At 37.7% G+C, this 26,855-nt stretch overlaps 1 protein-coding gene across 12 annotated transcripts in view; it reads right to left on the bottom strand.

Moving 5' to 3' along the window:
• Positions 1 to 1,018: 1,018 nt before the first annotated feature.
• LOC306879986 (pumilio homolog 2-like) overlaps positions 1,019 to 26,855 on the bottom strand; it is a 75,685-nt gene continuing 49,848 nt past the window's right edge. For 3 of the 12 annotated variants that reach the window (XM_079433227.1, XM_079433226.1, XM_079433222.1), the window contains exons 15-23: positions 24,991 to 25,258; positions 24,369 to 24,498; positions 19,545 to 19,679; positions 19,170 to 19,307; positions 10,425 to 10,550; positions 9,179 to 9,250; positions 7,246 to 7,367; positions 3,541 to 3,733; positions 1,019 to 3,437 (exon numbers count right to left, since the gene is read on the bottom strand). In XM_079433227.1, coding sequence (XP_079289353.1) covers positions 3,306 to 3,437; positions 3,541 to 3,733; positions 7,246 to 7,367; positions 9,179 to 9,250; positions 10,425 to 10,550; positions 19,170 to 19,307; positions 19,545 to 19,679; positions 24,369 to 24,498; positions 24,991 to 25,258 — 1,316 coding nt within the window. In that variant the 3' untranslated portion in view covers positions 1,019 to 3,305. The remainder of the gene's footprint in view (positions 3,438 to 3,540; positions 3,734 to 7,245; positions 7,368 to 9,178; positions 9,251 to 10,424; positions 10,551 to 19,169; positions 19,308 to 19,544; positions 19,680 to 24,368; positions 24,499 to 24,990; positions 25,259 to 26,855) is intronic. The other 9 variants (XM_079433230.1, XM_079433224.1, XM_079433229.1 and 6 more) reach the window with 5 other exon arrangements.

The raw sequence follows: 26,855 nt of genomic DNA, 5'->3' as shown, positions 1-26,855 counted from the left end.
TTGTGAAAAAAGTTGGAGAAAAACATTCCAAATAGAAGGTTTTAATAGGTACTGATTTAGCCACGTCATTTTGAATTTATTGTTGAGGGAATCAAAATGAGTAAAATTCAGACCATCACTATTGTAAGAGTTTAATATGACAACCTTTGCATATAAGGACATAGGTTTTAATAAAGTCCTCATGGAAAAACAAAATTAATTTACAAGTCGGCTTATCCACAAAGAGAGACTGAGTTGCATATGCCATACGAGACAGACTCTCTTGCTTTTTTTGTGTTTTGGCGATAATAGGTTTGAAGTTTACTGAACACCTATACACAGCTTTAGTTATTTGTATACCAAGATATGTTACACTATATTTGACAGAAATAGCCTCAATTGAAATATTAAAGGGTATTAGAGCAATTTAGAGCATTTTCTATTTGGTAGCAATTCACATTGATTATAATTTAAATTTAAGGATTCAGGAAAGGACTTAAGAATACACAATGCTACTGGAATTTGTGTCTAATAATTCTAAAATAAAGCTATATCGTCAGCTAGATTTTTACATTGGGATGTCAACTAATACCCTTTAGATGACTACCATTGATATGTAAGCTAAGGAACTGTATTGCAATTAAAAACTTCAGTGGTCTTAATAGTCTGATATGCCCATCTCCCCATCTAATGACCAATGAGCTGTGACGTGTCCAAATTAAGTCTGAAAATATGCTGTATTATTTTAAAAAGTTATTTTGAATTGATTGTTTAAACCGCATCAAACAGGTATCAAGAACTTTTTTGTTATTGTTGCTATTTTTTAATTCAAAGTAACAGAACTTATAGTACTTATTGAATCTTTTGCAACTTCTACGTGTGAGGAAATGTACTTTTAAAAAAATGACACTTATTTTGTGATAAGCAACAGCACAAAATTTAAATGAATATTTATCCAGGAAAATTCCTTCCAGCTGTCAATGAGTGTGCAGTGAGTGTAGTATATTTAGAAAGAATAATAAAAGTCAGACACTAAAATCAAATGTTAGAAGAACAGTTTAATCATACATAGTCACAATTCTGCTTCCAAAAAAAAGTTCTCATCTAACATCTGGAAATGTACATAAGGCCACCTGAAAATGTACATGACTTTGACAGTGTGACAAAACTCATATGTTCATATTTATATAATTGACAATATCTTACAATTACTTTGCTTACAAGTTAGTGGCTGCTCCAAAATACAGCGCTCCTTTATACAAAAATAATTATTGTCCTGTCCTGTGAAATTTCCATGGTAGCAGGTAGAAACAAAGACAGCCCATGTTTTTTTTTTTTTTAATTCATAAATTTTTAGTTATTTTATTCAACTGCCACACGTCAAAATGACTATGTTAACAGACGGTGTCACTGCTCCAGGTACATAAAGAGGCTGACCTTTTCCAAGAACTGATTAAAAACAAAACCACCTTGAGATTGTGACGCATAAAAAGTTTTTTTTTTTCTTTTTTGTTTTTAAAATAACGCTTGTTCAAAGAAAACTCTATACATTATATTCAAAGGGAAAGGAGTGATGAATATTCACACATCAAAATGCACATTTTTGATTTTCTTCCCCAAAAAGTGTAAAAGACATTCCATTTACAGCGTTAACGTTTACAAATGTACAACTGTACAAACAAAATAAAAGCAAATCACTACGCAATTTAGCAAGGCCTGTCCAACATCACAACTAGATTCTTTTTCTTCTATTTAACTAATAAACTTACACTTAATAACTCCACATATACTACATGTATTCTACATTTATTCATATGAAGCAAAGGAACAAAAGCCATTAATATATTAGCCATACAGAAAAATTGTGCAGCAGAAGACGGCAGCCCCACGTCCATTGTCTGAAAAGTATACTCTTGCACATTCTCAATCTACACTGCTGAATGCTGCACATTTGATCCTACCCCGCAACGTCTCACGTTCATGAAATCAAATCTCTTTTACTTGCTCCGAAGTCAAACGTCCTTGGATGACTCCAAGGACAGGGACGTCACCTACAACTTCTCCACTTTGCCCAGGAGAGCAAAAAATCTAAAACTCAAGCGCCGTCTCCCCCCACACCCAAAAAACAGCAACAATTTAATATTTGTACTTGTACATGAAGATGCTATACATTTTGCCTAAGCTATTACAATGTAAAGAGATGATAATCAGTACAACCATACCATTTCTAGGGCAGTGTTCAAAAAACCTACTCAATAGACAGATGTTACACAAACATGATGACAAAGAAAAATCATTCCATTAAAACATTAAATCCAGACAGCATGCCAAAACCCCCCACGCCTTGCATACCTCCCACACACCCCAAAATGGAAAAATTCCAGGTATCGGTCTAACTCATAGCTGTGTATAATGGCAGGTGCACTGGTGTCCTTACAATTCATTCGAAACATAATAATGAACCAAAACAATAGGTGTGCAACAGACTTGGTCAGTGGGGTGTATAGTATACTGCAACCACAGCATACACGCTTCTAAAAAAAACAAAAAACAGCAGTTTAATCAAATACGGTGCGAGGGAGGGAAAGAAGAAAATAGATGGCAATTGCAGCCACTTCAAACCATTTCTGACTGATACGACCCCCATTTAAAGGCAGCAAAGCTCTGTGATTGGTTGAGAATATCTTAACACAACTAACTCAATGGCACGGCAGACAGAAGTGGTCATCTACAAGCAAGATTTTTAAAGATCAAGCTGACTGGTTCATTATTTTTCATCAGCAGCTTTGGCATGTGTACCATTGGGCTAAAACAGGGCTTAAAATGTACCACACTTCTTGAATGTGCCATTAAGAAGAATGGATATAAAAACAAAACAAAAAGAAAGTTGATTAAAAAGGATCACTCAGTTTGGCCTTATAAAGTCACTTGCTGGTGTAAATTGTAAGAACTGTAAATTTTCAGCAAACATTCCTTTTTCTACAGAGAATGTACAAGGTAAAAAAATGTACAAGATATTTACTAGAAAAGAAAAAAAGGAAACAGTCAGTTACATCAATTACATCATGAACAAGGGTGTTGTGCTTTACCCAGGAAACAGCTTACAGACCATGCACTCTAGTGGAGGGTGGTGGAGGTAACAATGGGGACTGCACTGGGAACTGCACCAGCGACTAGTCAGACATCTCAGCATTCTTAGGAAAGGCCAACTTCTTTTCCTTTAATTTTTTGGTAATATCCCTAAAGAGTATGAACTCCACGGTGGAGGAGATGCCCATAACAGATGTGGTTTTGAGGGAAAAGGGCTTGGGTTGGGTGGGAGGCCCTTACATTAGGCCATTGGTGGGGCCCCCAATAGGGCCTAGGTCTGATCCACTCTTCATGTAGTACTTCTCCAACTTAGCCAGGATGTGTTTTCCATATGTGTATTTACGGAGAGTGGCAATATGGGGCCGAATCTGAAATTGACAACCGCAATGGTTTAAATACTGCCTGTCATGATTGCGTTTTTAATCTTTTCTTAAATTATTTTAATGATGCAACAGCATTCTGTGCTTATACCTTGTGCATGATGATCTTGCGCTGGGCAGGTTCAGCCATGTCAATCATTCTTTGCACAACATAATTTGCATACTGGTCCTTCATCATGGTGTAGAGGGCACTGTGAGGGCCATCCTTCTGACAGCAGACTTCATCAATTAGCAGGGCCCTCTCCGCACGGGAAGAATGAATCACACACTTCTCTACAACATTACTACAAGAGACAGACACAAACAAAATAAAGAGACATGTAAAGTTTTCTGATGACCAAAGGGTATCTTTACATGTCTTTACATAATATCTTAAATATTTAACACATTACGCAAAAATTATACTTGAAAAGCACACAATAAAAAAACTAATTTCTGGTCAAATTTCTTTAAGGAAACGGGACAATTCCTAGCTCAGTGGTCAAAATATAACTGAAATATGGGTTATTACGTATGAATTAAAAAATTTAAAACAAAACACACTTCAAAAAGCACTTGGTTACAAACAAAGGGCTGGAGAGTTCTGAAATGGCCAGCAATGAGTCCAGATCTGAATCCCATAGAACACCTGTGGAGAGATCTCAAAACAGCAGTTGGGAGAAGGCATCCTTCAAATCTGAATGACCTGGAGCAGTTTGCAAAAGAAGAGTGGACCAAAATTCCAGTAGAGAGGTGTAAGAAACTCATTCAAGGTTACAGGAAGCGAATGATTTCACTTATTTTTTCCAAAGGGGGTGCTACCAAATGTTAAGTTGAGGGTGCCAATAATTTTGTCCAGTGCATTTTTTGGGTTCTGTGTGGAATTGTATCAGATTTGACTTTTCTTCTCTGTTTTTTTGTGTTGTTCCAATGCAAACAAAAAAAATAAACATGCGAGTACCAAAACATTTGCAACTGCAACAATTTTCTGAGAGAAGAGTTGCATTTTCTGACAGAATTACAAGGGCGGCGATATTTTTGGCCATGACTGTATACATTCAGTATTACTTGGATTTAACTTGAATAGATGTTATGTGGATACCTTTAAACTGATAAGATTATCTCTTTGAATAATTGATAATAGTGCTATGCTCTCAACTAGGTTACATTCTTCAAGGCTGAAAGTAGACAAGTCACTCTGCCACATACCTACTCTGATTGGTTTGATCTCCTTTCATAGGCATAAATGGTGGAAATGTGTTCGTAGTCGCTATAGGACAGGGTACATGTCATTCAAATCTATATGAACTGGAAAAGCTGACAAGTTTCCTAAAGCCTTCATTGTAAAGCATAAGAAAAAAAAACATCAGCCTTTATGTCGAAATATCCCTGAAATTATTGTTTTGCTTAATTAAGCTGGTCTAAATTAAGGCTAATGCACAACCTACAAGAAAAAAAAAATTCTCACATTTCTCTTGTCATAAACACTACCTACTTCTAAAACAATGGTACAATAATTTAATAATAATACTAAATTAAGCATTTTCTCCCTAATATAAACACTCTGCAAAATCAGTAAGGTGTATACTAACACATCAAGCAAGCAGATGTGGCAAGAATATTTACACAATGCACTAAATTGTACGTTGGGAATTTTCGTTCCATAGAAAATAATTATAAAAGAAAACACAATGTGGCTTAATAGACAAAGACAGTGGTTTAATAAAAAGGCCAAATTCAGTGAGCAGTAAAAGTATACAGGTACATCTCAAAAAATGTATCATCTCTACCTTAATGTATAGCCATGTTAAACTTTTTCTTTATAATGGCTCTATGGGAGGAAAACGCTTAAAGTGCATATTGCAGGTTAAAAAAAAATTTCAAATTAATATATAACCTTGTATGAAAATGCCACATGAACCGTTAATGCAGGATTTGAAAATGTTTTACAAGACGCGAGGGCACAAATTTAGATAAAAAAGTGAGGCTTTCCTTGACAGTTCTCAAAAACCACTTTTTTTCAACATTGCGTCATATTACGTCACATAAGGGAGTCGTGTGCCGCACTCTGCTTTGAGCGCGCGCGAGTCAGTGTGTTTTCGGTAGTTATTTTTATTTCAATTTATCATTGTCATGGTAAATTATTGTGTTTGTGGAGGTTGCACAAACTCCAGCCTGTCAGGACATCGAGTCCACAGGTTTCCTAACAAGAAATAGGACGGTATCTTCCGGGCCTCGGTGCGTTAGTGCAGGTGAAGAGACTGGACTTCACTAATGCATCTGCTTCAAACACCGCGGTGGTGTGTAAATTAACAGATGTGATGGAGGCCAAGTGGAAAAGCATGGTCAGCAGTGAATGTGATCTAAACTTGTGTTTGCTTCTCCCAGCATGCATCAGTCTGAGAGAGGAATACTGCAGGTCACCACAGGCTCCAGGAGAACACAGCACTGTCATGTCCACTACACCTGCTCCTCTTTCCAGATCCCTCCAGTCAGAGGATCAACATGATGAGGCTGTTGTCCAACAGTTGAAATGTTGTGTTTTGAGTTGGGTATTAACAGTGCTATGAAATAATATTTATGATTTAGTGCTGTATAAATAAAACTGAATTGAATTAACCATAAATGCAGATCTGCTTGATTGTGATTTTATTTTTTATTGATTGTCAAAAAAATGGGCCCATTCAAAACCTTTATAAAGTCCTCCTTCCTCTGTAAACTATCTTCTCGTGGCTGACACAACACATGCAGGTAAGGGCTGCCCAGAACACCATAGGCCCAGCGGACAACTTGTCTGTATGCTATCATTATTGATTGTGTTATACCAATGCATCAAAAAGTGTTACTTATAGGTAGTCATGACCTAAATAGAGTTAACTTGTAATTGAGAATCAAAATTATTCAGACTGTTTTAATATTAAAATCTTTAACAATGTATTACATGTATACAAGTATTTAGCTTAGAGTAATAAATTATTTCTGTCCTAAAACGTGTGTCTGCTGGCCTGGAGAGGTCTATGCTTTCCTCGCATTTCCCACACAAGCACCTATGAATCAAAAACGTGTTTCTCTCTCTCTCCTGCGGTGATAAGAAACCACTATTACGTAACGTTAGTGTTGGATATTAACGACACGCCTGATCAACGCTTATTAGTTTCTATTACTGGTAGTATCAATACTAGCATTGCCTGATTACATTAGCTAACGTGTGTATATCTGTAAGCTAACACTGATCTCTCACCAAACACCTGCCCTCTTCTCCTCACATCAACTCAATTTGTCTTCTCTGACCGTTGTTCGGTCTAATCCTGGCCTGTCCTGCTCTCTTGGGTGCATAGCAGGCTCATCATTTTATCTGTGGTCCGTCATATGAGTGTAAATACACATTTAAAATTTCCTAAGCGTCCGAACTGTCATTGCGATCCATTGTTTTCCTGTGGTTTTACTTCCAGATGCGGAAGTAAAATTCTCTCACAAAAACGACTCCAGAAGCCTTAATAGCGTATTTTAAAACATATTTTAAAGAAAATCTAGTTCCTACAGTATTTTTCTATACATCGACTCACTGGAGTCTCTAACCTGCAATATGCCCTTTAATGTGAATCTTTGCACATTCTGTGCAAATTCTGGGCTCTACTGCTTGTCTGTACATAATATGCTTTGTTAATAATGTGTATACTAAAATTGTTCCTCCAAATTTGGTCTTAGTACATTAAGCAACGCTAAGCGTTTTAGAATGTTTTTGGTCACTATAATTGTGATATGAATTTTTCATACCGTTTCATCTCTAGAATAGAATTCACTCAGATTAACTGACCTTGCAAATTTATGTTGACTCAAAGCCAGAACCTTCCCTCTGACCTCCGCCACTATCTTGCTCTTGTCTTCTGGACGCCCATGCTCCAAAACATGCTGGATCACATAGTTACCATACTGATCCTGAAGTTGGAGACAGGCAGAGGACAGTGGGAGGGAGAGAGAAAGAACATACATAATATTACTGTAACAGCTCATAAATAAACAAATAAACAGAACAATATATGAAATACTAGTACAAGGTTGAGCAAGGCTACTTTAACCACATACCCTCACAATAAAACTGACCTTAAAAAAGATGAAATCTCCAGGCCCTCAATGGGGTGATTTCAAAAATAGCAACCCATGGCCATTGATGTATTAATACTCCCACTTTATCTAAGCAATCATTGATCCTAAAAAATGGTATTTGGCAAATAGCCCAATAAGAAACCACAACACTCACTCAAATACAGACACACCAACATTCATTTGGAAGGTGGCAAAAATGAGCACGCCAATATCAGAAGCTGTGGGATTCAGTCTAAACCCTTTGTCTATCCTAACTTTCCCTCAAATTTGAAGGAGCGGTCACTACTTTATTGTTTTGGGTAGGTTTATTTGCACAAGATTAGTTCAACTATTTTGGATGCACATCACAAATCAAGTTGCTGGTCTGAGGTGCTCTGGGAGGAGCAGAAAGAGAAAATTATTGAAAGTGTCAGAAACACTGAATTACAGAGAGATTAAAAAATAATAATTAAAAGAGGGAAACAGACCTTATTAAGAGAATTGTCCCTATTTAGTTGGATGACAACAAACAAGGCTGTGAGGGTTAGATGTACAGTTCGTCGAATATGTCAGGACTCAACAATAAGGACTGCTGAATGACCCTGGGTGAACTAGAACCGTCACTCTCCCGATCGAGTCAGTGATATGTTGTCTCTTTCTTACATTTATGTGCCTCACAAACCTAATCTAAAGTGTACAAATAGATGTGTGCTTTAAAACATGCAGTGTAAATGAAGATTAACAGACCTGACACAGCAACACTAAAAAAATATTTGAAGACTACAAGCTGCATGTTTTAATTTATTATTTACATATAATTAGCATCAATATCTTACATTTTCAAGTTCAAATAGTTGTTCAAACAGTTTTTTTCTATAGTATCATACATTTTAAAGTTATTACACTACTATGATAATAATAGTATAGTTCATTTGTATTGGTAACAGCATTGGTAACAGCATTGGTAACAGGGGGAAGTCGTGGCCTAATGGTTAGAGAGTCGGACTAGTAATCGAAAGGTTGCGAGTTCGAGCCCCCGGCCGGCAGGAATTGTAGGTGGGGGGAGTGAGTGTCCAGCGCTCTCTCCACCCTCAATACCACGACTGAGGTGCCCTTGAGCAAGGCACCGAACCCCCAATTGCTCCCCGGGCGCTGCAGCATGGCTGCCCACTGCTCCGGGTGTGTGTTCACGGTGTGTGTGTGTGTGTGTGTGGATTTGTTCACTACTCACTGCTGTGTGTGTGCACTTGGATGGGTTAAACGCAGAGCACCAATTTCGAGTATGGGTCACCATACTTGACAATACGTCACGACGACTTTTTTTTAGCATCTTACATTTTACTGGCATTGACTTCCAGACTAACAAAATTGTATTGTGACAACACTATATACTTCTATATCTCACAGCCTTGCTTGTGTCAAATTAATTGGAGTCCACACTAAATGAGGTCTATAATATATTAAGATTGGATTTTAGGCAGAAAGAAAAGATGTGGCAGCCATTAAGGAAGAAAGTTGTATAAGGTAAAGTGTGAGTGAAAAGAACCCTGCAATGCAAATAGCAACTGGAGAAGCATCTAGGTGTTAAACACAGGCTGGTTAGGAGGTAGACAAGGAGACGTCAGGAGGTTCTTGTGAGTGGGAGGAAGGCGCGTGACTCTGACCTTGAACAGTGCATCGCTGGACACTGTATAATATGTTTTGGGGGTCATCTCCAATGAAACGCCTTGATACTTCTAGATAAAATAAGTGAGGGGGGCAAGGGGTGGGTAATGTTTTGCATCATAAAAATCCATCAGCACATCTAACTGGACATAAGAAAATCCTTCAAAGCAATTGAATGCAACTTCAAAGTAGGCAAAAAAGTTATAAAATAAACAAGTCATGCAATAAACATCATGCAATCGCCTCCACCCTATCCCACAAAGTACTACAACCCTAAGCTCTTCTCATTGCATGGCCTCCTTTCCATTCACACAGAAGGAACAATGAACAAAAGGGTACTTGTCTATAAAGTGCCCAATCAAAAAAATAAAAAAGTATAATAATAATAATAATAATAAATATATATATATAAATATATATATATATATATATATATACCTATATCTAATGGGATGAGTTACCTGATAGGGTAAAGACCGAACATACAAAAACTAGGCAGCAACTTAAGTTACCCGATTTTAACTACAAGGAAGCATTGCATGTATTTAATAATGCTAAAATAAGGCGCAAACAGAACAATCCTCTATTTCATTCAAATAATTGAGAGGGTTGCTGAACTTCGACAAAAGTTTAAGCAGATACACACATTTCAAAATAAAATCCCGCAAAATACTGTCTCTTTGTGTACTCAAAGGCAGTGTAAATCAAATTTTTGTCCATTAAAACTAATGATAATGTCCCTCCTTCTTAAAACCACTACTATTTCTAGTAGTAAACAATGATTCGATAACTAAAAGTTATTGGCAATTTAAAACACACACACACACACTCCCCAAGTTCTGGTTCAATAAGAAAATCTCTGCCAACACAAACTCTGCCATTCTGCATGGTCTTTAAGAGCAGAGTTGTGTTAGCTCAGCAACATGCTAACACTGCACTGAAATTAATGGATCATTAGTTGAGTCTCTCAAGCCTTTGAGTAAGCATTGTTTGCCATGAAGACCATTTCTAATCAGCCACACATTTGGATGCAGCCTTAAGAGCCATTCACACAGAACATTTTTATGTTGAAAAAAGCTAGACACAGGGCAGTGGAATGAAAAATGACTTAAATTTTGGCATTTTCTACTGGAATTATTTTTTGAAAAATGAAAAGAGGCCACACAATAAGAAACTAACTAAAGCAACAATGGTGGACTTCAGAGATTCCTTGAATTCCTGGATGAAACATTCAGGAAGTCGTACCTGTCCCAGCTGCTCAGAGTGCTGGTGGAGTTCTTCCAGGATGGGCAGGGTCTGCTCCTGGGTACAGTGCTCCAGGATACGCTGGATCACCCTGCAGCCATACGGATGAGTGGACAAAACAAACACCTACACACAGAAAGGAAAAAACTTTAAATATTAAAAAAAAGAAAAGAAAGACAAATGATTTGGAAAAACATGAAATCATTCTAATCTAATGCACTTTAAGAGTTCAAAATTAAGAGCTCCAACCCATGTTTCTTAAAGTCCCCCTGTAATGAAAATCAAGTTTTGTATGTTGTTTGTCTATGCAGTGTTTTTAATTTGCTTTTAGACAAACAATGTGCCAATCCATTAATCAACACCTTTGCGGAGTATTTTCTCCTTAAAACTGTAGTTTCCCAAAGGCTGACCCAGAAACGCCATTTGAAACAGCTCTCGGTTTGCTATGTCACAAAACTCAATAACCAATCACATCAAGGGATAGATTCCTAGCATATCTCTCTCTCCAGTTACACAAACGCATCGCGCATAGAGATCATAGAGATTGCATGCAAAATATGCCAATAGGATTACCAGCACAAAATAAAATGAAAACAAAATATAATAAATAAAATAGAACAAAAAAACCCATGAATGAATTTAGAACCTAACTATAACTAACTTGAATAATAGCCCGCGGCAACAGTGTAAAAGTAGCCCAGAGTCAGACCCACCTCTGCTGCATCAGTGTCTGCACTTCACACGTGTATGCTCGCGGGTGCAAATTAAGAATCACAAACTTGGCTGCATTCGAGTGTTCAAGGCATGTTGAGGACCAAATATCGTCAAGTAACTTACTTTAATGACTTTTACAGTATCCACTGTAGTTGTCCACTACTAAAAACATTTTTTCCGTGGATCAGGAGGCCCTGGCTGGTGTGACTGAGTGGAGGCGGGGCTAATTTGCATATTCATAGATCGGCATACAGTAAATGAGGCAAGGGTGTAGAGTTACATTCAAGCCATTTTAAGGTATGAGAAAATTATTTTCAAAAGAAAAAACATTTAAATATGTAATTTTGATTATCAAAGATGAGTTTTAAGGGATAAAATTTCTGACAACAGAGGGGGACTTTAAGAAAACTCAAGTCAGAAAAAAGTCAGTGAATTGACTTGTACCTGAACTTTAAAGGGGACTCAACCTTTTTATTTGTGATATACTGTCTCAGTCTAAATTACATTCACACTGGTGTTTTAGTAAGCCAAACAAATTAGAATATAATAACAACAGCGACAGCAATAGCCATATATTGTAAAACAATTGGACAGTAAAATAAATAATTAATATTTCATAGGTATATTATTTTTGCTTTACAATACAGTAGGGAAACTGAACCGTCGCAAAGACCCGCCCTCCTTAGTTACTGTTGCTATTTCCGACAAACAATGCCACTCTCACACCATACAACATGTTCTACATCGCAAAGATGATAACGATAATGATAAGACAATATTTTGCTGAGTGTGTTATTGTGCTGATATCTTATCTCTAATGACAGCTGACTCCTAATTTTTTTTAATGGCAGTTTTACCTTTAAGCCCTTTTTTTCCTAAAAGTGTGTACCATCTTTTAATCTTTGCAGAAGTTGCATCTGAAGTGGCATTTAGATGTATTTACACACCGTTTAATGCAGCTCTGAGGGACATGGAATACTTTCACCTGCAGTTACAAATGCATAAATAATGTTTTGATATTTTAAACAAAAAAACATTGAAAACTGATGCTTGAAATTATTTAAAAAATGAAAAGGTACCTTAATTGTGAAATTAAAACTGCCAGTAGGTGGCAGCAAGTCACTGTTAAGTGAGTCATAGCAATTGAACTGAATCATTTAAAAAGGTGATTCATTCAGTAGCCCCTCACTCATTCAGTAGCTCCTCACTGCAGAACAAAGATCCAGGGGGCGGGGTTGGATCCACATCTAGGGGGTGGAGATTGGTAGGTTTAGGGGTGGAGATGGGTGGGTTTAGGGATCAGGGGGTGGAGACGGGTAGGTTCAGGCATATGTAAGCCGGGAGGACTTGGATCTAGATCCAACCACGCCCCCTTGATCTTGTGTTCTGCAGTGAGGACCATCTCGTTCAGGAACTAAACACCGTTCACGTTGCTCAGAGACACAAAACAGTGCTGTGGCTGTGTTTGGAATGATTTTTGTTGGAGAAATAGAGCAAAAACAGTAAATATGGTGCTTAAAACGCAAGTCTCTTAATATTAACTTCTTGTTTATTGAACTGTTGTATAAATATATACATTTTCTTCCCCATATCTTGAATTATGTGATAATTCTAAATGCATTTTAACATACTGAATCATGCAGTGAAAGAACACACTATAAATGCGCACGAGCACTAGTCTAACCTACTAGACTTCATCATCACGTAATGTGCGCACTCTGTTGGTGTTTTGTTTGCTTTTCACGATATACTCGATAATATCAAATCGCACATCGTTAAAACGACAATTACGATATTATCGCAGACCATACATATCGCACACCCCTACAGATAAGACAGAAAAGGTTACTTCTGAACAGGTTCTCAGGACTCTAATTTTGTCATTTTTAAAAGAAATTCAAACAATAAATTCTGTTTTGTGGCTCTTTAATGTGTCATGACAGATCGCTGTAGCGCCTCAGTTCAAGCAGCACACGTGAATCGATCGTCTTTTCATTTGTACGTAAAGCACGAAATAAACATGAATAAACATCAGAATGTATTTTATTTCAACTGCGGAACACACCATTTTTCAAGTTTAAGTCCACCGAAGTCTGATTTGTGGTTAAGGCTAAAAGGGATACAGCTACAGCTACTGGGCATGCGCACATCAATATAGGGTAATTTTTGTCACTGTACAACAATAATTACTGTTTTTGCATTATTGTTGGGGTAGGCGTAGATGTTAATTAAACAATCTAATCCAGCTTTTTCTGAACGCAAAAGTCTCGCCCGACTGGAACGGTGCTTTACATTTCTGGTCACTGGTGTTTCTAGTCACATTTACATATTTTCAGAGCCAACAATATAACGTGAAACCTATGAAAATGGGTTAGTCATTTTACTTCATAGTTGCACTGTTGCAATGACTGTTTTTTTTTTTGTGGGAAGATGATATGAAGCAACGCGAAGTCAGCTGCATTGAAAACAGATGAGCATATACAGCTCCTGATCGGGGTGAAGTTCACGAGATTTTGTCCACAGAATGATAATAGCACACATTATTTTAACTTGTTACTTTATTTCACACTCAGTATTTTTAACTTAAAGGTGCAATAGATGATTGTCTTCAGAATCATTTTTTGTTATTCTGGTTGAAAGTCTCTTTACATCCTGATAGCAATCATTAAGTTAAGTGGTCTAAATGTATTTATCTGTATTTATATATTCTGTGGAAGGTGTAGGACCAATAAATGTTTGTCCCATCAAAATGCTCTGTCTGAGCGCTTTAATTGGTTTTTCTACCTGCCTGTCAACTTATGTATTTGCATACCTCTGCGCATCCTGTTCACGCAGACAGGATACATTATCAGCGCGTTCACGCTCGCTGTGCAGACAGAGCGAGAATGGCAGGTAAACATCAACAACCTGATCTTCTTTCCTGGTATTGTAGTACTTTTACTAACTGTGCTATAAAGTTTTCTCACACATGAATAACACACGATGTAGCCCAGCGGTTCCCATTCCAATCCTCGTGTCCCCCGCTCTGCATATTTTGCATCTCTCGCTTCGTTAACACACCCGATTCAGATAACCAGGGGGTGGTGATGGCGCAGTGGATAAGACACATGCCTTTGGTGTGAGAGACACGGGTTCGAATCCACTGTGAGACACCAATGTGTCCCTGAGCAAGACACTTAACCCCTAGTTGCTCCAGAGGCGTGCGACCTCTGACATATATAGCAATTGTAAGTCGCTTTGGATAAAAGCGTCAGCTAAATGAATAAATGTAAATGTAAATGTAACCAGCTCGTTAGAAGAGAGCTACGTGCATGAACTGTGCTCCGATTGACATGCTCCCTACACAGTGTTCATCGCTTCGGAACATTCATTCACAGATTTGCGCTGCGCAGCGTCTTCACACACAGACAAAACTTACTAGAGAATTGTAAAGTGTGACATAATATACCTCTGTAAATATGTCTCGCACACTTTAATGCCCTTTGTATGAAACATATACGCTCGTTTTAAACTGGAATCATGGCGGAATAACTGGTGATGTCCACTTCGCAGGGCACTTAATGACTTACGATCGCACAGAACAACCGTCGGACGTGTTAAGATATACAGTACATATGAAATGTGCAGAGCGGGGAGGGTGCGAGGACTGTAATTGGAAACCGTTGATGTAGCCTATTGTAGTAATTTAATGTTGTCTCTGGTAGTGCTGGGCGGTATGACCAAAAATTTATATCACGGTATTTTTCCAAATTTTACCACTTTCACGGTACATGACGGTATTTTTATTTAATTTTTTTCACGCATGACTGGGTGTTAACCACATTTTCTACCGATTGAGAGAGAAAATAGTGAAGTGGATTGACTTAAAATGCTGTTTTACTGTCATGATGAGTGAATATTCCACACTAAATAGTGACTAAACACGACCCATTAACAGCCTACATGTTAACCAGGAGTTACTCTCATTTATAATCGCAACATCGTCTGATAAAATCAACATGCATAAAGAGCAGCCATGCGGTGGTTTTGGCTATGTTACTTTTTGGTCTCATGCAGCACACTGTCTGCGTCTGAATGACGAATTAAAAAAAAAATGTGCATAATATTAACAGACGAACTACGCTCATATTTAAAATTCCAAACAGTCTGTAAGCAATGGGTGGTCATTTACTGACGAGTCTGCATGGTACAGCCAGCTGAAAGCAATGTTTCTCTGCCGCTCACTGCACAGAACAGATGCCGGGAGAGTCAGACCTCACGCTCGCGGGGCAACTTCTGTTGTCAGCAGCCATATCACCCTGTAGCCCAAGACTGGTTGCCTACTGAAGCTAAGCAGGGTTGAGCCTGGTCAGTACCTGGATGGGAGACCTCCTGGGAAAACTAGGTTGCTGCTGGAAGAGGTGTTAATGAGGCCAGCAGGGGGTACTCACCCTGCGGTCTGGGTGGGTCCTAGCGCCCCAGTATAGTGATGGGGACACTATACTGTAAAAAGCACCGTCCCTTCTGATGAAAATTTTATGTAAAGCACTTTGAATTACCACTGTGTATGAAACGTGCTATATAAATAAACTTGCCTTGCCTTGATGAGACGTTAAACCGAGGTCCTGACTCTCTGTGGTCATAAAAAATCCCAGGATGTCCTTCGAAATAGAGTAGGGGTGTAACCCCGGCATCCTGGCCAAATTTGCCCATTGGCCTCTGACCATCATGGCCTCCTAACCATCCCCATATCTACTGATTGGCTTCATCACTGTCTCCTCTCCACCAATAAGCTGGTGTGTGGTGGCGTTCTGGCGCACTATGGCTGCCGTCGCATCATCCAGGTGGATGCTGCACACTGGTGGTGGACGAGGAGATATCCCCCTTACTATGTAAAGCGCTTTGAGTGCCTAGAAAAGCGCTATATAAAATGTAACGAATTATTATTATTATTAAATCACATTCTACAGCTTCAGTTTTGGAACTTTCACGCTTAGTAACACATACAGTTGTTCCCTTGCCACAGTGCAACAGTGAAAAGAAATCCATCTCAAACAGTGTTGCGTTCCGAACTTTTTTTTTATTATTAATATCATATGAAAAATAAACATTCAGTATGAACCGGTATACCGCCCAGCACTAGTCTCTGGTATTCTGCTCTTTGAGCGTATGTGCGTTCAGGGGGCGTGGCTTTGGATGGCGATTGCAGGGAGGGTGGGACGTTCGCTTTCAGTGCTATCAGGCTAAAGTTTGCATTTTCCGAGCTCTCCTATTGCACCTTTAAGCGCTACAAGCCATACATACAGCACCGGACATGACAGATTTTCTGGTACGCAAAATAAGTATTTTAAAGGAATTCCTTTAGCTTATTGCCGTTACTGTGGCAGCCAACAAAAGCACAGCTTAACTCTGCGCACATTTTTAGTTAGCTTATATTAAAAAAAGTTTCAAATCAGTCTATCTTTTTTACCCCGTTTTAACATGGATTTCTATGGAGACTGGCTGTAGCTGTCGGACAAAATGGCGGATAGCAACGGCGGCACATAATATCTGTGTTCTGATTGGTCAGATCGCCTGTCAATCAAGCTCCCTGTGAATGGTCATTTACAATACTTTCCTTATTTCTACACTTGAAAAATTTCGAATTTGGACTGCATTTAAACCGCTAGCTCTTAACAATTCATACTGCACTTTTAAGCTTTTGACAAAATCAAAATACAAATCTAGTTAACTGCTGTAATCATCTGCCGCAAAAATAAAGCATTGCTATTGTTTCATGTGACCGCGATAATATTGAGACACTTTTGCTATCGCGATATAACGATATTGATCATATTATTACATCCCTACTAATCATATTTTAAGTGATTCTCTAAAATACCAACATCTAGGGTCAGGGAGGTATGACTAAAATCATTTTGCAATGTATGAGATCATTTCCTATCACAATATAATTTAATTATCTTAAATTTAACCAAATAATTACTTACAAATAATGACATTTTTATTCATCCTATGTTAATCCACATCTTTACTTATGGCATGACACACCCCGGATTTTCATATTAGTTTCTTTGTTACATAGAGGGGCCAGTCACAGAAAAACTTTGTTTTAAGTATTGTGGCCAACTAGCAGTTAGATAAAGAATAATCAGTCTTTTACATTTTCAAATTAGGCCAATCTACGTTTTTACGCAACTGACTTAAAGTGGAAGTGAAGCAGTCAGTTATGTTTACATTGTTTAGTAAAGTGATTTCCAAAAAATATTTAACAAATATGATTAATGTAACCATTTTAAAGAAAAAAGGTTGTTTTGTTATAGCTTTTGGAGCAAGGGCACCGCCATCTTGGAGTACCACAGCATGTGACGTCACGGGGTTGGTTCGCTCCGATTGGCCAGTGTAGTAATACGTATAAGCATTTCTTTACATTTTGAACGCACAAATGTTATTTTAACAAACAAATAATTTGGTTTTCACCATAATTTGGATGAATATTCAACATCAAATTATCTATATGCTAAGTTTTGATCGTGGTATCCCAACATTGTTTTCATAATGCGAGACGCAACGTGATGTAAACAAACAATGCTTCATACAATATCATTCATGTCGCATTATTATTGTTATGTCAGACCATTCAGACATATGCATTACATTGACTGGCTCACCAGTTGTATGCATCATATTTTATGTTCACCTGCGAATACAATTAGCTTTCCTGCTGTTAACAGGACTGTTTATCTGAACGAACGGGCCAGTGCTGCTTCCTCAAAGTTCATCATTCTCACGTGTTTTAAGCCTTGTCAGTGTTTTAAGCCATTCAAGCATGAGACAACACAAAATAGATTTCAATGCGGTACTTATAGGCTGTGATACGCTGTGATAGACCTTTTCTGAAAGAGATTTAAATATGGTACTCACGCGTTGTGATAGACCATTTCTGTTCGCGCCGGTGGCGCCGCACACACAAAAAGACACAGTTTGGCTCGGGCAGCATGTGAGTACCAAATTGAGCTTTCTTTCTCGCCTCCATCAGCAAATGCACACAAAAGCACATCGGAATGACAGTTTTGAGGAGTATCCACGTAAATGAGTATTGTTTCCGATCTGTACTTTACCCCAAACCATCAGGTTCAGGACTTCTTCAACTCCTAATACTGCTCGGTCCATCGCCGTATTGGCTCAAATGCATAGGCCCATTGCACTTATTATGGACTCAGCAGTGCTTTCAAGGTCATCTTCCTCCATTTCAAAACAAGTGTGCATTTAAAATGTAAAGAAATGCTTACATTACTACACAGGCCATCGGAGCAAACCAACCCCGTGACGTCACATGCTGTGGTATTGCAAGATGGCGGCACCCTTGCTCCAAAGGCTATAACCAAACAACCTTTTTTCTTTAAAATGATTACATTAATCATGTTTGTTATATATATTTTTTTAATTAAAATGGAAGTTATTTTCCTAAATAATGTAAACTTGACTGACTGCTTCATTTCCACTTTAAGAGTTATAGTATGGGCAGTCTTAAAGAAATAAATTAGATGACTAACCTGTCATCTAATTTAAAGTATTTTATGCAACTGTCCACAAGTGTAAGTAACAAAGCAGTCCTGACTACTGCTATAGTATATAGCCAGAAAATATCTACCAGGGTATAAACTGTAGGGCTGTGCGATTTGGGGAAAATATCTAATTGCGATATTTTTGACAAATATTGCGATTGGATTTGCAAATTTAAATTTGCAAAGTCTAGCTTCAGCTCAATATTATCAATAATTACACGGGCTGATTCATTCATTTTTAAGTATTTGGGATTTTAAGAACAAGTGGGAAATGTGCTGAATGTTTCATTTCATCCAAGTTAAACTGGCACTTGCCAATTGCTAACTACTTAGTTAGACTTAATTTACATTTGTTTTTTTAACGCAGAGCCAGGCGCGAGTTGACACAGGTTGCACACGTACATCAGGCCTCTGCCTCAGGTCTGCCACCAACATATATATAAATTCTGTTTCTGGGTGTTTTGAGTGTCTGTGGAGCTGATACCTGTCCCTGAAAGGCATCAATGATGAACTGAAGAGCCTGGGGCTGGACACACTCAATACATTTCTGCACCACGTGATTTCCGTTCTGATCCTTGACACATTTCAGCACATGACCATCCAACTCCCGTACGATGTCACTCTGACACACGAGAAATAAAAAAATTAAAACCTTCAATTAAACAATTACTCACTCTGTAGTTCTGAAAACTACAACCATTTCTAAACATTTTCTATTTTAATACATGTAGACTTAAATGTATATTGTTTTTAATCCTAGCGGACTATACTGTACTGTATAGAGTTACAGTACAAATCAAACAATGCCTAACATCATGGATTAATGTGTAATGTGGAAAGAAAACAAAAGGCAACTTACAATTACCTGCTGGTCAGAAGAGATGGATTCCAGAGCTTTTTGAATCACACGACAACCGTACATCTGCAGAGCCAGCGGCAACACATGACCACGGATACGAGTCGCAAGTGCCAGTTTCTGATCCGCACTGCCAAACTGTAGCAGAGAATCAGAGAAAACAGTTACTCTCAAAGACCGAAATGCATCATGAACAAGTCATCACACACAAAACATACATTTATATTTCATTCACAAACATTAAATCATTTACAGTTTCAGAACTAAAAGCATTTTTTGGGAGAAAAAAAAGAATAAACACTACCAGTCAAAGCTTTTGAACAGCAAGACTTTTTTTTTTTTTTTAAAGTCTCTTGCTTACCAAGCCTGCATTTATTTGATCCAAAGTATAGCAAAAACAATAAATTAGGGATGCACGATATTTATCGGACCGATAAATTATCGACCGATATGAGAGAAAATGACGTCATTTTATTGCTCCGATAAATAAATTAGATCCGATAACAAGATCCGAAAAAGTATGCTTGCTGGTAAATCAATCAATCAGTCTGATTTATCAGCGATTCATCTTCTTTCCGAGTGCAAGTGATTGCAGCTTTAAACTGCAGTGACTCTCAGCATGTGTTGTGCTCATTACGTCATCATTTGCGAACATGTCTTCGGCGGTCTGGAAGTTTTTCTCGGTGGCAGAGGAGGACAATGCCATTGCTATTTCCAGCATGTGTTCAGCAAGGATTCCAAAAGGAGGGAAAAAGGCATCAAGTAGGGTTGTGACAGTGAGGAAATTTCCCACTGGTTAATCGACGTGTGTCAACACCTTACCGGTATCACCTCGGTGGATGGGGGGGGGGGGGGTAGACGTCGTTTGAGTCTTCTCTCTTTTCCTCGCTTTCCTTCGGTTTTAAATAGCTTGTAAGCTCTGTGCGTGTTTTATTTTCACTTTTAAATTAGTGGAAATTCGGCGTCAAGCAGTTGTTTGTTTTTAGTTCGCTTGAGTTTTCTCACTTTCCTTTGCTTAAATAGCTTGTAAAAGCACCGTGCGTATTTTATTTTCACTTTTAAATTAATGGCAATTCGGCATCAATTACAACATACAACATAGAACATATAGCTAACGTTTATTAACAAAACAAATAAAAATGCACCATGCTATATGCCTAATATAAAATAACAGATAACTTACAAATTTTAAATATGCATGGAAGGCCTATACAAAACTGAAAATCAGTAAAGACTAAGGAACAAATAATTATTTGTTTATTAGTGAGATGGAAAGTTTTGAGGCATGGACTTCATACACCTTGATGTAAAATAATGGGAAAAATATCACAGTTTAAATAAAATAAATATCAGCAAATACTGTGGCTAAATGAGAAACGAATGTTTAAAAAATAAATAAATAAATAAATAGACCTTCCAATATCACCTTAGATAAATGGCAGGTCAACAGGCTTTTCAAAATGCAAAAATATTTTTAAAACACGCGCCTTTACATTTGGTTTTGAAACTCTTCTGCCATCGTCTTGTCTTTTTCACCTCACTCTTGTCAGTCAGCTCGACTCACTCTCCTCATGTGATAAAATTAAATCTGATCTGTGATGTGCGACTGTCGTTCGTTCACAAAAATGAACCGAAATACATGCCTTACAGACATGATAAATATATCTAAAGAAAGCTTTAAATTGCTACTTAACGAAATAAATAAAAACAAAAACTATTTAATACAATCGTTATCCGTGAAGATTCACTTCTCTCTAAAGGCGCGTCTAACCAGGAGATGGTGAATCCTTACTATTTCCCGTGGACACATTCATGGTAATTCTTTATTGTGTGTATTTGAAGCAGAACTCTTCATCTGTGCTGACGGCTCGCTGCTGCTGCGGGACACTAAACACCGTCGAGTTGCTCTTGACAGTCGCAGCACGGACTCATGTTGTTTTCACCAGCGCGGCAATTTTTTTAATCAATAATTGATGGATGTCTAAAATATAAGGAGAAGATAAGGAGAAGCCTAAAACAGGCCCAAGGCCCGGCCCGCGTCTGAACTATGACGTTAAAATTGCCCCGAAGCCCGGCCCTAGGGACATAAAAAAGTAGGAGCCCAACTTTAAATTAAATTTAAGATAATGATAATAATAATTGGGGGCTAAAAGTGTGTTGTAATGCAAGCGTTACTGAACATGTACCGAGTAAAATATTACTGAAAATTGATTAGTAATACCTTACACTACTGCGTTACAGCAAAAAGTAATACGTTACTGTAATGCATTACTTTTGTAACGCCTTACTCCCAACACTGCTTAAAGACTATATAACTTTCTCATCCTCGTGCACTAAAATAGTTGAATAGATGCGTTTCTTTATGCATGAAATATTTGAATATAAATTTGTTGTTAATGAGTTGTTAATTGCAGCTAAACCATAGTTCTGTCATAATTCTGTTAACCCTCTATGCGCCAAAGTCGGAAAATTGCGACAAGACGTCATACTTCATGAAACAGGCTGTAGTTCCTAATATGGTGTAATATCTCATTTGTATTCCCTTCCACTAGATGGCAGACGTGTAGTACTTCGATTCTAGACCAAAATTGTTCGAGGAAATAGCAGAACAAGTGAGCTATCGTGTCATTGATGCGGAAGCAGTTCAGTTCATAGCGTCTGAGTAAATTGTGAGAGAAAAATCGCCAAATGGCTAATAAAAAGTTGTATTGTGAGGATGTGTTGCAAATGTTATTCGCCGATTCTGACTCTGAAGGGGAATATTTGCCTTTTGGAAATGACGATCGGCCGTCTAATGATCGCGCTTCTCCCGGTACATCTTTTCCGCGCAATGGTGCCGCCGCGCAAGGCGCGTTCGTTCCCAAAGCACAAACAAGTGATAATTTCAACACTTTGCCCAACGGGGATGGGGGTGATAGGGTGGACGTGGTCGTAGTGTCCATAGGAGAGCTGTTGCTCTCTGATAATCGGCCAGATTGCGCCTTTGTTCTGATCGTGCGTGCTCTAAGGGCTGCCGGCAGACAGGACAGGTGCAGTCAGTTTGGGGTAGGTCTGTGTGCTGTGCCATGCAATGACTCATGAGAGGAGAGGTACCATACTCTCAAGAACTATAAACTGTCACATAGATACCTGATTGGGCAGATAGCTGGTCAACTGATCAAAAAATAGGCACATGTATTTTACTATGGCACAGTAATATAGTAATAATTTACTGCTTTCTCCTGTTTTACTGTTGATTTCCTCTTTTCTGATCATTTGGAATGAGGATAAAAAGACAAAAAAAAACAAACATGCAAATAAGTTCAAACATCCATTCAATATCTATTATTTCCTGAATATTACTGATGAACTGATCAAAAAGTAGGCTACTGTTCACATGCGTTTTACTACTATATTGTATAGTAATAGTCATAATTTAGTACTTTGTCCTGTTTTATTGTTGGTTTCCTCTTTTCTGATCATTTGGAATGAGGAGAAAAAGACAAAAAATAAATAAAATCAAACATCAATTCAATATCTACTATTTCCTGAATATTATGAAATTCAAGAGGGCCCACCCCGATGACGTCATAAAATGCAACTTAGAGGAGTATATTTACACCCCACATAAACTTTCGGTCATGCCCAACATTTTTCTAATTTACAGTAGATCTCTATCTTTAAGCCCTTTCAAGCCACAAGCTTTTGAAATCTTGATGTCAAAATCCAGCATTTTTTCCAAAAAAAACCCTGGCGCCTAAAGGGTTAAACCATTTCTGTTACAAAGTATTGTGGTGCCTTACACAAAAAATAAAAAACGCAGTGGATAAGACACATGCCTTTGGTGTGAGAGACCCGGGTTCGAATCCACTGTGAGACACCAATGTGTCCCTGAGCAAGACACTTAACCCCTAGTTGCTCCAGAGGCATGCGACCTCTGACATATATAGCAATTGTAAGTCGCTTTGGATAAAAGCATCAGCTAAATTAATAAATGTAAATGTAAATGTAAAATATCAGTTTAATCAGTGAATCTTAGATTTTGTATTCTCCTGGATGCACAAACTGCAGATTATATGACAATTATAAAAAATTTAAAAAATGAATTTAGCAGTATCGGCAATGAGAAGGACTTAATTATCGGTTATCGGGAAAAACATTTCATATCGTGCATACCTACAATAAATATTAAAAAACATTTTTAGTATTTAAAATAACTTGTTAATGTTACAAAAGCTTTTTATTTCAGATAAATGCTGATCTTTGGATCTTTCTATTCTTCAAAGAAACTGTTTAACATTGATAATAATAAAAAATGTTTCTTGAACAGCAAATCAGCATATTAGAATGATTTCTGAAGGATCATGTGGCACTGAAGACTGGAGTAATGATGCTGAAAATTCAGCTTTGCTTCACAGGAATAAATTACATTTTAAAATATATTCAAACAGAAAGCAGTTATTTTAAATAGTAAAAATATTTCACAATATTAGTGCTTTTGCTGCATTTTGGATCAAATAAACGCAGGCTTGATGAGCAGAAGAGACTTTAAAAACATTAAAAATCTTTACTGTTCAAAAACCTTTGACTGGTAGTGTATAGCCATTTAAAAAAAATTGCATTCACGGCTAGTGTACAAACAATAGACTTCCTACATTAGTATTGTGTGTCTGTTTTTAACTGACAAAATTTTACATTTTCCATGTTTATATAAAAAAAAAACAAGAGGTGGAAACCTGATTCTATTAAAAACAGAGTCTGATGGGGAAAAGCACTGGAGCAATTGACTACAGAATATCCTAGAAACGCAGTCCTATACACTGTGGTTAAATGTTTAAAATTAATTACCTCAAAGAACTTCTGTATGACATAGTTCCCAAAGACATCGGTCATGAGTTGGTAAGCAGCCTGTAGGATCTCTCCAAACACCATCTGCCTCTCTGCAGGAGTTGCACGTTCCAACTTTTGCTGAATAAACCTGGACGTTGAGAAAATCACCTTACATTTAAATTTTTTTTTTTAAAGGAATATTCAACGTAGAGAGTTCCCAATCTTATATTAAATTATTTTCCAGGACATTTATTTTATATGACGATAGTTTTTTCATTGTGTTCAATTGCTATTTTTTCAATGTTTCCAGACACGCATGAAATGTGTCAAATGCTGTCAAAAAAAAATTTAATAAAAAAATTAAATTGTTAATACAAAAAACATTTACAACACTGTTAATAAGCAGATATAGGATATATATAAAAAAAAAAAAGATCAGAAATTGTAAAATCTGCTAGACTGACATACAATGAACATAGGTATTAAAAGTAATGTGATTCTAAAACATTTTCAAAACACAACTAATTATTTTTCTGGGTATTAAGGTAAACTCCCCATTTTTTATTATTGAAAAACTGAATTTAAAAAAATCTAAGATTTCCAAAATCCTGCAAATGTATAAACTGGGAGGAGTTGGGACCTGGATCCGTGCTGGTCTTGAGAGAACTCCACCATGTGACCAGGCAGGTCTCGCAGCTGCAGGTTAGGAAAGCGATTATTTCGGAAGTCCTCTAGTAAGCGGCTACGTCCTGAAGGCATGACATCTGAGCGGCTGTAGCGGGCTCGTGGTGGGGGAAAGAGCTGACTGCTAGAGCTAAAAAGACTGGAGGTACTGCCTGAACTCCTGTATTTGGCTTCTGCTCCGGGTGCAGCCGAAATATAACGACCACTGCCATTGGTCAGACCACCTGAGAAGAGCAGGAGAGAGAGGAAAACAGGATTTCGAGTTTAGAGTTTTCTTCGCTTGTATAGTTTCTCCTGCAGAACATGTGCACCGCCCCTGGCAGGTATGCCTCACACTTTGAAAACCAGTGCACCAAACAAACCAAACCAAACTAAGCTCAGAAGACTTTTTAGGGGGTTAAAACATTCTCACATAGCTTTTAAAATGGACCAGAGGCCATTTGACTTTAGTTTGGGTTTGCTTGGTGTGAAAATTGTTTTTATTTAACCCAAACTGGAAAACAAACCACTGATCTACAATAGAGAACTGGATTGCTCATGAAAGTGAAACCACCACACCATCATATTGGTATTCCTAGTTAGTGGTCGACCGATATATTGCCAAGGCCGATATATCGGCAGCCGATTTTTTTTTTTTTTTTTCGGTTTGCCTGTTGCGTTCGAGGCGGGACTTTTATTTTGACAGCACTGATAATAGCAGCACCTGAGCACACAGTGCTCACATTCTCCCTCTTGTTCATCGTCATCGTTAACAGATCCGTCTAATACGGATTGAAGAAGTCTGTCTAATAGGGGTGTAACGATACACGTATTCGTATTGAACTGTTCGGTACGAGGCTTTCGGTTCGGTACGCATTACAAACCGAACCATTCGATTCGTTGGACTAATCCTATTACATTTGGAAAATAAAACAGCTTAAAGTGTGTGAAATATAATGTTCTCAGTGCCATTGTGCTCAACATGGCAGCCCAAACAGCATAACAGACAATGTGCTGTCTAACGTTAGTGGACATTCTTATTTTTATCAGGCCATTTATTATTATTATGAAGTTACTTTTATTATTAAATTAAAATTACAATTAATTTGGCCCGCAATAATTACCAAATAACTGACGCGCTGCGAGAAAAAAAAAGGTATTTTAAAACAGGTCTATTATTTAATGAATTATAGGCCTACAATTAAAATATTAACACTGCAGTCATCAATAAAAATTAATGAAATAAAAAGCTTTTATTTCAAGCACTGACTTTCAAAAACAACCTGTTTAACAAAATATGTTTCTTCTCATTTTTTCCACCATGTAATAGCCTATTAGAAATATTAAGGGAATAAATGAAAACAGTTAGCTATATACCGTTATCAGCACGTTGAAGTAGATTCGCCTCTCGTCGTCTCTGAGATTATATGCGCGTCAGATGCCGAAAACTCCGTTACTCCGTCATTCTGTTTTTACCTTTTTTTTTTTTTTTTATGAAATGCGTCATGGGCTCAGATTAGTTAGCTGGTTCAGTGTGTTGTGATTGGCTAAACTGCCTCTAGAGCGCGTCTAAACGTCCCACCCCTCAGCTCAGCGGCATGTGCTCCGGTTGTATTGTTAACAATGGCATCGTCTATATTGCTTATCAATCTGAGCCCGATTGAGAGGATATTTGTGAAGAGGGTCGCGCAGAACCTGTGCAAGCACGGCTCTTAATGGTATATTTTTTTAATTGTTGTCTAAAACGTTTAGATACGCTGTTATTTGTAAGTGCTACTGCTTCTGTTAGCTTTTAATATACGGTGTTATCCTGATTAAAGCTTTAATACAGCACAGCAACGG

This window comes from Barbus barbus, assembly GCF_936440315.1.
Source record: "Barbus barbus genome assembly, chromosome: 14".
In the NCBI taxonomy this organism is placed as follows: Eukaryota; Metazoa; Chordata; class Actinopteri; order Cypriniformes; family Cyprinidae; genus Barbus; species Barbus barbus.
The sequence above is the reverse complement of the archived record's forward strand: the minus strand, read 5'-3'. Positions and strand labels throughout refer to the sequence as shown.